Genomic DNA, 15,412 nt, shown 5'->3' with positions numbered 1-15,412 from the left:
ATACAGTCTTTGAAGGCAGTGGCAATTACAACATTGGTAGAATGGGCTGCTGCATATATATATACACACACACTTATTTCTTGAAGGAAAGCACTGCAGTGTAAACTGACATATATGGAGTAAATTATTCTGAACTTTCAGTCATAGGCCAGTTTCTGACACATTATTTTACATTTCAATTCAGCTTTGGTCACTAAGGAAGCAGATTTCTTATTTTGATGGCAACAAGTAACAGAGAAGTCTTGAGCATGATGAAAGCTACTACATCCAGATTATGAAAATCTGGATATACATCAGAACAAATTATTACAGAGTAGGAGGTAAAACTCTGAGACAAAAAATATCAGAGACAGGTCATGACAAGGGCTGTCAGAAACATTTTGGCATATGCTTGGGAGGTGCAGGAGCTTCCTTATACACCAGCAGACTGTGGTGGCATGGGTCATCACACCAACAATGCCAGCAGCACCTTGGGCATTCAGCCTCACCAGGAAGTCCATATCCAGCTTCTCATATGACCTCCCAATTTCCCGAGGTGGGACACACCCTGTGACAGGGTGATGACCTCGGATAGGCTGATGGGGTGGGAGGGGGAGCCTGTCTGCAGATGTCCCACCCCGCAGGTAATGGGGGTAATTGCTTAAAAAAAGACCTTGGCATCACCTTGGGGGAAAAGATCTGGCTGTGTGGGGGTGCCTTACTGCCAGAGAGGTTTTACATACGTTAATCCTGAGAGATGTCTGCCTTCCTCTAGGCTGGGTTTATGGGGTCGATTTCCCCTTGAGTTAGGCAGGGCTTGCAGCATCTCACTCCTCCACCACTGCTCGAAGCTTGGTGGCTACACAGGTCGTCCCCTTGTGACCCTGCCATGGTGTTTTGAGGGTATTTATCAGCTCTGTTCATCACTGGCTTTTCAGTGAAAGCTGCATTGCCCCTGCAATGGATGATGGCAAAGCATTCCTGCTATGCCTCTGTCACAGATTGACCCATTTCAGACATTACTAAAAGACACAGAAGAACCAATTGCATGTGGGTTTTTAAAGGCAGATGAGAATCCTGACTGATGCAGCGTAAGGTGAAGGGAGAATACTCAAAACTTCCTTACATAAAAAAATAAACAGGAATGCTGTTCCTGTGTTATCAATCAGGCTGCTCCATACCATGGTTGGGAAAGTCTATACTTGCATGTAAGTAGCTCCAGCCACCTTGGAATTCCATTGTTACTTGGTCCTGAGGAACTACAAGCAGTGGAAATTATGTGTGTGTAAATCCTTACTGCAAAATGCACTATTTGGTCCCAAAAAGTATGAAAACTATGAGAGAAAAATTACACTTTTCATTAGCAGAAATGTCTCGCTGTTTCATCATCTCTGAAAATTGACAAAACTGGTTATACTGCTTGTGAAGCTGCAAGTTAAAAAAAAACCAAACAACCACTAGAATAAGCAGGGCTGCCCCACTCAATGAGCTCCTGATTTGGACACCTCTCAATCTGCAGAACAGCAGATTTCATTACAGAAGTTAATGTTAAATTAACGGCAATTAATTACTTAATTACAAGAGTTAATGTAAAATCTTGGTAAAATACCAGATGGTCACAATTTTGTGTAAAGTTTGCAATGCAGTGCTCTCCTGTCCTGCAAACTCTAAGCACACACGGTAGACAAAGCACATCAATACTATACCAGGCACGAAAGAGTAAAAGTTGAAAACTAACAGGCGCTGGCTGAGGCTGGGCCAGGACGGTGTGGTTTCCAGCTGAAGCCAAAATGGTGTCTGCTCTTACCTGGCCACCTGCAAAAATGATAGGTGCAGAGGCAGGTTTGGGACGGTAGGGGATGGTGGCACCTTTGGGTGGGGACTGCAGACAAAAACACAAAGCAGTCAAAATGCAGAACGAAGCAGAGCTTGTATTAAAAAGATGTCTCTCTTTAAAAATACTGGTCACCTCAGGCAACCAAGGCATACAAATAACCCAGCCCAGCCCATCCTGCCCTCCACCCCATCAGACCAAAAGCATGCTAGAGGCCTCCTGTCTGGGATTCAAGGGAAGAGCTGAGGACATGAATGCATGGCCTATAGAGGCAGTGGTGACACCTGTGGTTTCATCACTGCCACTGTCAGATGAAGCTATGAAACTTCATTAAACATGTTAAGGCATTTCAGGAAAAACGGGCACAGTTTTGAAAATGGTCAATGGTTTGGAAATAATGGGCATTTTCAGCAAGGGTTAAAACACACAGATTTTTACATAAATTTATTTTGTGTATAATTTAATCTAAGGGCTAAAAAACTGCCATAAAAATGAAACTTACTGGTCTTATGCAATGACCTGACCCTCAGGAAGCAAAAAGTCCTGGCTGGTGAGAATTATTTCTATTTTAAACAAGACCTGGGTGTTTTCTGCCCTATTCTACATCAGAATAAAATGTGTTTCTTTCAGAATGACTGCAGCTCTGTGCTGGACCTAGTTGCTGTTTGACAAAGTCATGACAGCCTTTGACTGCTCAACCTTGCTGCGAGAGGCTCTCAAACACCAGGAAAAGCAGAGTTTACAGAGGCTCTGGAAATCCCTGGCACGGGAAGGGCAGGCAGCGCCTCAGGGGAGCCCACGGCAATTGACAATTATTAATAATGTGTTTGAGTGTCTCCTGAGTGAGAAGGGACATGCTGGGCACTCGCTTACCTCCAGCATCACCACGCAGATCTGCTTCACACACTGGATGATGGCGTCGGGAGTGCCGGATATGGTCACCGCGCGCTCCGTGGAGTTGGGCAGCATGTCCCCTGCCACCTGCACCTGGGCTCCTGTGGACTTCAGCAGGGACAGAGCAAAGACACTGTCACTGCCATGCAGGCAATGGCACCTCTCCATCCATTCACTGATACAACAGAGGGGGTACACTCCTAAATTTTTTGTCTTTTCTTTGCTGGACATGGTAGAGCATGTGTGGAAACTCCTACCCTGGACATGGATTTGGCTGTTCAAGCCAGTTTGCCAACACTACCACCCTAGGGAGGTTAGTGAATCTAACTGTGACCTGAACTTCAGCAGAAGCATTTTAACCAAAGACAGTTGCAGTGCTCACTAAAAAGTGAAAAGGGTAAAATGAAGTACTCTTCAATAATAAAAAAATAAAAATTAAAAAAACCCCTAATAATTGAACAAGCTTGGCTAATCAAACAAGACACTCTTTAATCTACTGATAAATGGCTCTTTAATTTACTGATAGCTGACTCGTGTCTCTTGTTGAAATTCGGGGCTTCCTTATGCTATATGGTACAGAAGTACTTCTAAATCATAATTAGTGTTGATTAAATATATGCATATCATCAACTTTCAGCTCATTAATGAACCCAAGAAAGTAATGAGCCACTTTTGGGGTTTTTTTGCTCTGTTTTTTATACTTGATCTTGCCACTAGTGTGTTTAGTTAAAAAAAACACAAAACAAAACAAAACAAAGAAAGAAGAAAGAAGAAAATACAGGAGGCCCAAACAACCCTTGACATTATTACACAAACATAGAAGACCTTTTCAGTCAGTAGAGAAAAACCCAGGCATTTGATGTTGACTAAGCTCTTTAACATATTGCACAAAAGACTTTTTCCTGACTGTTATTGCAATGCAGTATTTGGGCTTCAAAATACAAGTATTTTCAGTAGCCATTGACTTTGCATCAGTCAGCATGGAGTTAATTTGTTTCCCTGCTAGTTATACACAACACGTGTTATATTTCTTTCCAAAGATGGATTAATGTACTGATTTAATCTTCTGTTCACCAGGGCTGTTTAAGGCCAAAGTATCAATTACATGCCTTATAAGAGACTTTGGAATTTCACCCTAAATTGATCAATACCTCATGCTTTTGTTTTCTTTTTTTTCATAATCTTATCTCAAAAATAGTACTGCAGCCCTACATGTTGTTCCTGGGTGCATGGCTGAACACAAAGGACCCCTCCTTTTGCAACTGCTCAGTGTGTTATGTAATGATGAAATTAGACCACATCTTGGGCTGGATGCTCCTTGATTTCTCCCTTTCCTGGCATTTTCTTTTTACCTTACATTCCTGGGTATCTGTACTTCCAGCACAAAAGACTGTCAAATAACAGAGTCATTTATGCACTTACTCCCAGTGCTAATCTTGTTTATTCTCTGACTTTGGTCACGTATCAGTGGCAAGAAACAAGTAATATTTTGTCCATTACCCTTATGTTGGGAAGATGTGCAGTGTGATTTCTCACACCATTAGCCTTATCAAAACATCTATTTGACCAAACACTACCCCTTTACTTCCTTATACCAGACTATTGGCAGTTGCTTCTGAAACTAAGCTCACTAGGATAATCACTTCAGTCACTTCATTTAAGCAACAGACCAATCTCACCTTCAAAAACCTATGTCCCAAGCACATTCCCACAGTGCTCTGAGTGAAGTTACCAATATTTAATATAAAATCCACAGTATGGACAGCTATAAAACCTAGACGTAAGCAATCACTAGCACAAAGTTCACACTCACCTGCTCCTATTTTAACACAACTAAGAAATCAACTTAAAAGCTCCATAAAACCATCTGTCTTCAATCAACGTTTTAGATAAAAAAATGGCATTTCAACTTTGTAGAGCCTGTCAAAAGCCTTTTGTCTTGACACAGGCAAATTAAAAAATGGATCAACGTGTTATCTTAGTATTAAAAACTTCATCCTATGTTGGAATGAATTTAGCAATTTAGAAGGAATTTTGTCACTTCCTCCAGAATAACGATCAAATTTTCTGAAATGTCCTATTCAGATTTTCTCTATAACTGAGCATGTACCTGATTTTCTTGTATGAGTGATTACAAACACTAGATCCTTGGCTTGGCATGTGGTATATTGTTACAGTCATGCATGGAAGAGTTAAAACAAGCATTGTATGGTACCTTTTGCATTTTTGCACAAAAATGTGGCTCCTAGCACACTGAATGAATACCTCTAGTTAAAGTCTAGACTAAAAATAAATTCTGATGTATTTGGAATGCATCAAATCAGGTAATCTGTGGCCCAGTGACACTAAGGAGAAACAGAGAAGTATGAAAATCACTTTTCTAGAAAGTAGACCTACTAGCCTGGAATCTCCAGTGGTGCTTGGGCTTTTCTCTGACTGTAAGAGTGGTAACTAATTTGGAAATGGCTGCAACCCTTTGACTTGGGGTTCCTGGAGTATTGCTGTGCAGGAGTCTGTGCTGGAAGAGAAACTTGAAGAGCCATCTATCACTGTTGCTTTGCTTAACTGTGCATGAAAGACTTTGTACATTGTAAAGCTGTTCTATATTTGACACATGGTCTTTAGTGCCAAGGAAACTACAAGTCCAGCTGTGCTGGACCCCCTGCTTCTCCCAGAGCAAGGCTTTTCCAAGTATTTCAGTTGACACATGCCCATGTTAGTGTGATCAGCAAAGCGCAGTGGGTGATGCTGGCAGGGCACACTGCAGTAGGATGCTGAGCTGGCCAATGTCCCCAGCACACATCCCAAGACTTACCTCCCTGATTTCTTTGATTTTGGAACCTCCTTTTCCTATAAGGGATCCACACTGACTTGCAGGGACGACGAGCCGCAGTGTTACGGGCGGTTTGCTTGTCACGGAGCTGTTTGTCATCGAGGCGTTTATGTCCTGCAATCACAGTGTCAGCGACTATTAGCGGGGGATTTGCCACTCCTGGTGAGCACTGAGGGGCTCAGAGCAAATGCCCAGGCTGTCTGTGGAGACCTGGGGAGTGTGCAACCAGCTGTGGCTGGTTTTTGTGGTAAGGAAGGCCCACCACAGCTCTGCTGGTGTTACACCATAAGCATAAAGCAGCTTGTGCCAGAGAAACCCTTCTGATGTCTGGCATTGCAAGATCCATGCTGTGGGACCAGAGGGCAGGACTAGGAAGTGATGGCTGTCATTAGATCAGCCAAAACAGATGGAAAAGGCAAAGAGGCTTTTGGATTCACAGGCTTCCAAAACCCGTTTCGGTCTGTTTTGGTCTCTTTTTCACCATCTCAGTTAGAAAATTTACACTGTGTAGTAAGTCTCTACATTTCACATGTCTCTTCCCAGATTTGATTCAAAGGAAAATGGTAAAAACAGGATCGACAAAGAACACGTGAATAATCGGAAGCAGAGAAAATCAGATCATTTTGATGTCTTCTGCCACCCTCTAGATTTAATTTCTCTTTTGTAGCAGGTCCATAAATATTTGTAGCACTACATAATTTCTAAAATCTTTTCCATTTGGGTTATACAACCAGAGTACAAAAAGCTCAGCAGAATTGTAATTGTCTATGTCCAGGTAATGTAGCATACGTCTGTATATCCCACTACCCAATGAGACTACATTACACACTCCCATAAGCACTTCAATTCACTACTTGTTGCAAGGTTTAAATTGTTTTAAATATAATTCGTTTGTTCAAAATTTTGTAAGCAAGGCAAAACAATCCCTCTAAAGACTTCATCACAGAGAAAAAGATAAAGCTTATCTTCCCACTGATCAGTGGCATGCTTTGAGGGAACTTAGGATGAAAAAATAAATAGCCACAAGCTGCACTGCAGCTGATCAACAACTCATGAGACTCTCGGAGTGTTTTGGTAACATTAGCTATGAGCTGAGAAGACTCATCTGTGAGGTGGCATGGCACAGCTATTATATTCTCCACAGGAATGTTACCAAAAGATTAGGACAGGAAAGAGAAAACATGCATTTCCTATTAAGTAATTTATGATGCAACAAGAGCTCCAGCAGACAGAACTGATATGATTTCCTACACTTATAAAGACTATTATTAAAAAAAAAAAGTTCCTGTATTGTGCAACCAGGATCTCCAAATCATTAAAAAACCAACAAACAACAAAACTATTCAGCACTTCAAGAAACTCTGCACATCTCACTGAACCAGTGTGGAAGCCTGGTGACACCAGCACTGATTCCTCCTCAGTTCTGATGGTAGCATTTTTCCATCCAAGAAAAAGCTTGGTATGACCTTAATTAACTTAAACGAGAAGAAAATAAAATCTTGACTGGAACAAGGGATTGCTGCATGTGGCAGCTATCAAATCATTCCTCTGCCAGCCAGTGGTAACTCACATTCTGTTTAGTGGCTGTGTCAGTGAGAGACTGCAATCCAAAATAAAGTCAGAGGGATAACAGAATTTTGCAGTACCCATGTATCTGAGATAAAGTTAGACCGAGTTTTCAGCTGCAAGATGCCATCTCACTGTATCATATTTGTGTCAGGTGGAGGAACCTGCAGCTGAACAATCCTCTTCAGCCACACAGCATGAAACTTAATAATGTCTCCTACTTCCATATCATATGCAGCCTGGCCTCAAAGCCTTCATTGAACTTTCTACCTTCAAAAGCACTTTGCAAGAACTGGAAGCCACTGTTGTCTTTGTTTTGTCCTCATCATTTAAGAGCAAAATCTAAAAAGGGGGGGTCAGCAGCATGGAGTGCATACAGGAGTTATTCCAGCTTAAAAACATGACAAAGGAGAAATAAGCAGAAAAAAATCCCCTTCAGAACTGCAGGCTTCTGAGTAGTGATGGCTGGAGACTTTCCCACCGAACACTCATCTTTCAAACTGGGAGATTCCTTTTTATTTAATCTCTTACTTTTTGTGGCATTGCATCCATTTCTTCAGGGCTCTGGCAGACACTACAGCTGGACATTGTGTGGCTTTCTCCCTGCTTGGTGGGCTGCTCCTCAGCCAAGACAGGCTAATTGGGAGCCTGGAAGTGCTGAAGAGCCAGCAGCATCCCTAGCTCTTGGGATCCCAGGGTCATAGCATGTAAGGCTTCCCAAGACAAACTAGTTTGGCAGCTCAGAAATCTACCAAACCTCCAAGGAAAAAAACATACCAAAATTCTTCTTTTCTGGTTTCAAAGGAAATGTTAAACTGTCCAATTTTCACAGCAAGGAGGATTTTGTGAGGTGGCTCCTCACTTGGAAATGACCACCAAAGGACCAACCACAGCTGTACTGGCAAGAATTAATGTTTGTCAGAAAAGCATCACCCTGATTGCTTTAACACCTTCCTTTTCTCCTTCCTTCTAGAGCTGAGCAAGTTCTTCACAGATGTTTACAGAGGAACAAGGTTTCCAAAAATCTCTTTCTTACTTATCTGGAGAAGGTCTGATTACCAAGCTGTGCCTGCTGGTTATTCCAGTGCTTAAGTACCATGTGCTTTCAGAGGATTATGCAGACTTACAAGCAAAGTTAGAGCTGCCCCACTCACCAGTGAATTTACAGCTGCATTTCTCAGGTCGCAGCCTCCAGTCCAAAAATGACTGTGCTAAAATGTCCCCTCTTGCAATTCCAGTGGTCTGCCTGGGTTAGTGTAATTTCCTAACAACTCTCTTTCTCCCCTGTAGTGAACACTTTAGGTATTTATGTAAGTACCTTCTAAGCTTGTAAATGCACCAGAAGACTGCTAGAAAAGCAACTTCCATTAGGAAAGCTGTCAAAGCAGAGTTCTATAAGGCTACAGAGCAACCACAAGACAAACAACCTTTCTCATTTTTCTGTCTATCTGACACATTTTGAAATTTTTACTAACATAAGAAAAACATTCTAGGACTTCCTAGACCTGCTTATCTCCAGGTATACAGCTGTAGGGTGGAAATTAAGGGTCCAAGGTCTTCATGTGGGCATGCATAAATAACACCAAAAAGATCCCTCAAAGCAGCAGTCTCACACATGCATCTTTTTTCTTCTGTTTCAACATAGCTGCAATAACAAGAGATGGACTGAATTTTTTAAATGGCTGAAAAAATCACCAGCAAAAAGATATGCATGAAAAATAGCGCTTGGTAGCTAGCTCATTTGTAATTTTTGAAACAGCACTTTATTTTGCCTTCAGAGCATTACAGTTACCTCATTTTATTGGCAGGAAGATTTATAGGAAACCTAACTGATTACATATATTGTGTATTATATACACAATATGTATTACAAATACATATTTCTTTACTGCTGTTCTTTTAAATATACCACAAATCAATTATGCTACAACTAAATAAAGGTATTTCAGAGCAGTATTTGATCTGCAGGGTGTGCCAATACTCCTTTGCTAATGCTCACATGAAGAGCCCAGGCTACCCTCTAAAACCTGCAAGTGCAAATAAGCACAAAATCCAGCCAGATGCCTGAATTTCAGCTTTCTTTGCATATTTCTACCTGCAGCACTTTCAAAGACTATGTCACGTTGGGTGGTGAGCTGGGGATCTGATGCCATGCAGTGTTTGATGTTTGTATAAAAAATGCAGCATTGTTTCCACTGGGTACTCATTTTGGTGGGAACTAGCAGGGATTATCTGTGCTAATGATTCTCTCAGCATTTTACAGGATGAGGAACATGTTTTTCCTGTAGAGAGCAGAGACACTGCTCTCTCCAGTATTCTCTGGACTGGAGAGTACGGCACTGTACACCAAGCTACCTGTAAAACTAGAAGAAACAGGGATTGGTCCATGATGGGTAAGAGATGAAGAGGAGAAAGAGATGAAAATAGGAGGTTTTGAAATTGGGTTAGACAGAATTACTTGTGTGGTTCTGCAGGCTTAAACCCCAAAATCGTTATTGTTTCATTAATAATGAAAAACCTCAAAACATTTAAAAAATCCTAATATAAACATAAAGAATAAAATAAAAACATAACACCGCCCCCAAACATTCTTATAAAATGTGCCATACCACAAAACTAAGACATTTTATCAAGATACTGAAAGTTTGGAATATCACAAAGGAACATCTGAAATCCCATGAAGGATGGAATAAATAAAAAAGGGATTAACACTTGCAGTATTAAAACAAAAAAAAGTTCATCTGTCTGGAGCCTGACAGAAATGTTTGCCAAGACTGAAGAGGTGAAAACACCTGAGCAGGAGCTGGGGACACCAGGCAAAGCACAGGTGTGTGCAAAGCATTACACTAGTAGGAGGTGAGGCACTTGCAGCAGTGGCAGAGATATGACAGCGTGGTAAGTAGGACAGGAGATTGTTAATGCTGTTAAATAAAGCCTTGTGGAACTTCATTTGCAACCTGTCCACAATTAACACAGACGTTTAAAATAAAATATAACTGGAAAAAGGTGGAAAGGGACTACTAGAGTCATGTGAGGGGTAGGGAATGCATCCTCTGAAAGACTGTGCTTGGATCCCTCTCTCTGGCAAAAGCAAGGGTGTGCAGGGGTAAAAGCGGTTTCTAAATATATATCCAGAAATGGGATCCTCAGGGATGGAAAGGCAAGAATTATCTAAACTAATGGCCAGTGCTGGCATAGAAACAACACTGTATGAACTGTTCCTGAATGAATTCAGGTGAGGAGCAAAAAGATGTCTAATTATTAGAGACCTGAAGTTATGGACCCAGTATCAGGAAGTAGAAAAAAAAATCTAACTAGTTTTTGATCATGCTGTGAAGTTGCAAGTTCAAGACATACAGTTGATGCTAGAAGACAACTGCACCTGGTGACTTATGAGCTCTCTTCTAGTCATGTTGCTCTAAAGTTGAACAATTGCTGTGTGTAAGTAAAGGCACATGTTGACAATTCTCATCAATCCCACCATCCCTCTGTCTCTCTGTGCTGTGGGGAGATGTGGAGACTAACCTTGCTGACTTGAAGAAATAAGAACTTTTAAGAAGGGGATTAACATGCCTCTAGTTTAATCCATTCTGGAGAGACTCTGCCCTCTGCTTCTGCTGCAGGTGACTCAGTCTAACTATCTGCAAGCTCCTCCTTTAGGAAAAGGTGGATTGCTTCCTGGAGGGGCATCTGCCTCTCCAGAGAGGGCAGGAGAGTTGCCTGGACTAGACATGCAATTTTCAAAAGTAGAGGGAATTAAATCCTCTCCAGAATGACCAGGGTTCACGTTCTGTATACCGCTGCCGTTTCTGTGAGGTTCTCCATTAAAATGGTGACCATATCTAATTGTAGCTGGTCGATGAAACTGAAGGAAATCTCAGCAATTTAGATACATATCTGCACAGAACACTTAGTCTACAGTGAATTGAGCTCCTGCCGTACTTACTCTGAGTGCCTTTATTTGGTTTTAAAAGACAAGGCTTAAATATGGCAATTGGTAATCATATAGTTTGTTTTTACAATAAAAAATTTCTAGTTAAATGAGCTATATATTAATTTTGATATATATAACATTTACATCAATACCAACTGGATTCATACAAAAACAGAGTTAAAAGTTAGGCAATTATTCTTTTCAAATCAAACCCACAATGGGAATAGAATTTTTCCAAGACATTTTCCTACTATTAGCACAGATTAATAGAAGCAATTGCTTTTCCCTGAAGCCTCCAAAAAGCAAAAGAAATGATCAAACATCTTGTAAATCGACCCATTATTTTTCTTCAGCATTGCTGCCAAAAGCATTTATAAAAAATATAACCACTTTCATTGCTATTAAATAGAACATTAAACAAATCCTATTTAACATTAAAGCAAACATGAGAAAATTCAAAGTGTTTGTATTTCAACTTGAAGAGAGAAAAAAAATTATTTGCTTACCTCTTCAAATTTTAGTGCAATCATAGAAAAAGCTTTAAAAATTGCATCTGTTGGGCCTGTTATTGTCACAATTCTCTCTGGACAAGTGCCTTCTGAAATATTGATTCGAGCACCACTCTGTCAAAAGGAACAAATATTTTTCAAAGTTATACTTCCCAGGGAGCAAACTAAGGAGGATTAGGGATATAGTTTGAGAAGGAATACCTTGAGGCATCTAATTCCCTCCCCTACAAATGCAGCCCCAACATCATATAATTTCAGCATAAACTGATCACATTCCAAAAATTCATGTAACTGCGGGAAGCCGGATTCTGTCTGGATAAATACTTATGCAGCCCTCTTTGCAGTATGCAAATAGCACCTCTGAAACTCAAAGTTGCAAATAATTGCATAATCAAGTATTTTGCCTTCCTTCTTTCAGGATTAACCTTAAGTAGGACTGGAGCTGCAGAATTTAAGAGAAGGTGGTTGTGTCCAGGGAGCACCAGCATTTCCCAGGCACAATGCACTCTCTGGTTTGGGGCCCCAAAGGTGGGGCTCGGCCTCTCTGCCTCTCTACCGAGGTCTTGCTTTGCACTGTGGAGAAGGCCCCTTGTAGATGCGCCTCTAGTGAAGGCAGCCAGTCAATATGCACTGAGCATCCCTTTAAAAGAGGAGTGGTAGGGATAGGAAACACCCACATTACTGTGTCCATAGGGCAAGGAGCCTGTTGGATGGAGTTAGAAAACCAGAAGTCTCATAGAGAAGCCTGGCTGGCTCTCAAGTATACTCAGTCCTCTTTATGCCACTGTGGCAGTGTAGAGAAAATATCTCAACCAGGGGGTTTTATATATTTAGAAATTTATATATATATTTAATAAATATTTAAGAGGATCTTTAGTGTAAGTAATGATCAAATCTAGTTCAGGTAAGAGCCACCCTACACGGTTCTCTGCAGTTTCAGTCCTGGAAATTTGTTAATGCAGCCTAACAAGTCTTTGGAGCCTCAACTTACCCACAGGCACTGATCTTCTTGGGGATCAGGGCCTGAAGCAAATGTGAGACATGCTGGGTTAGTCTGGCCCTTTGCCTGCAGGGTAACCACACAGCTGCTGATGAGCTGTGTCTCCCCAGCCCTTATCCATGCCATGCTGCTGCTCTACTGCAAGAGACTGTGTTTCCCCACATGACAGCACCTCCACACAACATGAAAAAAAACAAGGCTCAACACTACTGATAGAAAAATTCTCCTGCCATAGACCTGGGCATAGAACTGAGGGTTCTGTACTTTTCTTTAAGCCTGAAGTTGTGCCTGACATTTCCTCAATGACAGAATTGTCTCTGACATTTTCCCAAAGACAGAGCTACATTTCACACCATAAAGATGACATGCACCCTGCCACATCTGCCAGGGAAGTCAAAATAAAAGTTGCATTTTGCTTTTAAAGAAGTACTGAAGAAGGCAGTCATTTAAAGAGGGACCAAGTTATCATGTGGAGATACAGCCTCTTAGTCCTGTGCTGATATAAAGATGCATAAAATGACATTATTTAAAAAAAATAACCAGAAAAAATAAAGTGTCTCCTGACCAGATATACATCACAGCAGGGCTCCAGGATTGGAAGAACATTTGATATTTATCTTGAAAGACAGACCAAGGATCATAGGTATTCTCTAAGATGTTTTAGTCAGAAATCAGGAGCACTCTCCAGTGATGGCTTCCCTATTGTGCATACTATTTATATACAAAGATATCTGCCCATGATCATAATTAATAATTAAACTAAAATGTATTTAATCAATGTTTAAGTTCAATGTTTAAGTTTACCTAGTCCAATGGAAACATTTTTTCTTACCTTTTTTTTCTTTAAGTCTTAGCAAACGTGAAAATGGGTGAAAACATGTCATCAAAAAAGGAGCTCAGAACTCAGTCAGCCTGACAATGAAATCCCTATTGTGTATATTTAAAGATGGATGTCTGCAATTTTCTTTACTAAAATACTTTGACATTTTCCTGCCACAGACCTTCTATCAGAGTAGAAAAAAACAAAGCAGCTGACACAATAATGTACTGCAGCTTTACTAGAGCCAAACTGACTTTTCTTGAGGCATCCTCTACACATTGCAGTCCTAAAGTTTTAAACAGTAGAATTTGTCTTTCGACTTATACTTTTTGCAGTTGCTTCAAAGCAGAAAAATTACATGGATCTCCAGGCAGGATGTGCTACCTTGCAGGACCAGTGTGGGTCTGTAGCCTTCACCTGAGCACACTCCTCTGAACATAGCACAGCTGGCTCTGTGGCAGGGAAAGAAGCCTGCAGACACTGGGGAGGCTGAGGTTTGTGCAGTGCTCTGTATTAACCCTTTTGTGTCCTCAGCCTTTTCAAAGGATGCAGATGCCAGGTGTGCAGGTGAACCCTGCCCACATCCTACTCACAGCTGCAAAATGAGGAAAAGCTAAGGCTTTGCCAAGACATGGCAGAGAAATGCTCTGGCTTATACACATCAGGGTCAGCTCTGCTGAAGCTTGTGTCTACCCTCATACTTGATGTGAATCAGTCTAATGTTTGGTTTCAGATTTTTGGAAACTCTGCCAGGAGGTCAAGCCATGTGCAGGACTGATGTTGGTACGCTGATGAAAGATATAGTGGGTCTGATGCACAGAACCCTGCTGTGAGCTGTTCCCGAGATAAAGCAGCAGCAGGCACATCGCCGTGGGAATTAAAGACTCCAGACTGCAGCGATAAGGAGGTTACATTAACAACAATGTTTAATTTAGGCCAGCATATTTACACCCCACTGCTTGCAAAGAACGGGGATGTTAAACTATTTGCCCGCTTGATGGCAGCATCGGTCTGCACATGCTGAACTCGCTGTTCTCAGAGCTGGAAACGAAGGCAAGTAAAGACATCAAAGCTTGTCTTACCTCCTCCCTCATCTTCTTCACTGTCTCACCTTTCTGTTAACGAAACATAAAAAAACGCGTTAGCCTGGGCTAAGGAAAGAGAACTGATACACAATAGTTTGACATGAATATAAATAAAGTTATTTTCTGACCTTTCCGATAATGCTTCCAACCTCCTGCAACAGAAAAAAAAGAGACACTGTGAATGATATGATTTGTTACAGAGGAGCATTTGTGCTGTTCCTAAGCTATTTCACTATCATTTATTTCAAAGCTTCAGTGTGAAGCATAGCTCCCTTCCATTGTTGCTGTATACAAATATGCCATGTTAGATACAAAGGGATGGACTAAAAATGCAGCTTTGCAGCCAACTGATCGTGCAAGAAAAACACCTTTAACAGAAACTGATCTTGTGGTTACAGATCAATCCCGCTACTATAAACAGAGACAAATCCCTATCAGGGTATGAAAAGTTAAGAAATAACAGAACTGCACAATCTACTGGAGAAAATGAGGTGTAATACAAGCATCAAAATAATCACTGGTTTCTCCAAGAATAGGCATTTACTCTCGTTATGCCTTGTAATAGTGAGAGCTGAATTTCCACGCTACCAAATATTATTGTGTAAACACCTGGTGGCCTGTCTTAATCTCCCTATTAAGCACTTAGAGAACAATAATTGTTAATCACTTTTTAGGGATTTGGGAATTGCTACTGGGCTCCCACAGTCTTCCACCAAAGGAAAGAAAATACCGAGAAGTGTGGCTGTGAACACACAGTATGGGAGCAATGTGGTAGTTCTGGCAACATCCCAAGGGTTAAAAGCTTGGTGAATAAAACCAACAGGTAGCAAAAATGAAACTGTTAAGAATAAAATTAATAGTCTGGACATGTTACACAAATCATGCAGCTGTGACATCATGTGATGGAGAGACCAGCTAAAGGAAAATAAAACTCCTGTCCTATACTAAGATTGTGAAA

The 15,412-nt window shown here is 41.0% G+C and overlaps 1 protein-coding gene across 14 annotated transcripts in view; it reads right to left on the bottom strand.

Moving 5' to 3' along the window:
* The window catches only part of LOC310909938 (poly(rC)-binding protein 3-like), a 497,258-nt gene that overhangs the window by 33,403 nt on the left and 448,443 nt on the right, over positions 1-15,412 (bottom strand). For all 14 annotated transcript variants that reach the window (XM_083862317.1, XM_083862318.1, XM_083862312.1 and 11 more), the window contains 6 exons: positions 14,583-14,606; positions 14,452-14,484; positions 11,547-11,663; positions 5,523-5,654; positions 2,687-2,815; positions 1,718-1,861 (listed from right to left, as the gene is read on the bottom strand). In XM_083862317.1, the coding sequence (XP_083718443.1) occupies positions 1,718-1,861; positions 2,687-2,815; positions 5,523-5,654; positions 11,547-11,663; positions 14,452-14,484; positions 14,583-14,606 (579 nt within the window). The remainder of the gene's footprint in view (positions 1-1,717; positions 1,862-2,686; positions 2,816-5,522; positions 5,655-11,546; positions 11,664-14,451; positions 14,485-14,582; positions 14,607-15,412) is intronic.

The sequence above is a fragment of the Zosterops lateralis genome, assembly GCF_965231275.1.
Source record: "Zosterops lateralis genome assembly, chromosome: 1".
NCBI lineage: Eukaryota > Metazoa > Chordata > Aves > Passeriformes > Zosteropidae > Zosterops > Zosterops lateralis.
This window is presented reverse-complemented; position numbering and strand designations above follow the sequence as displayed.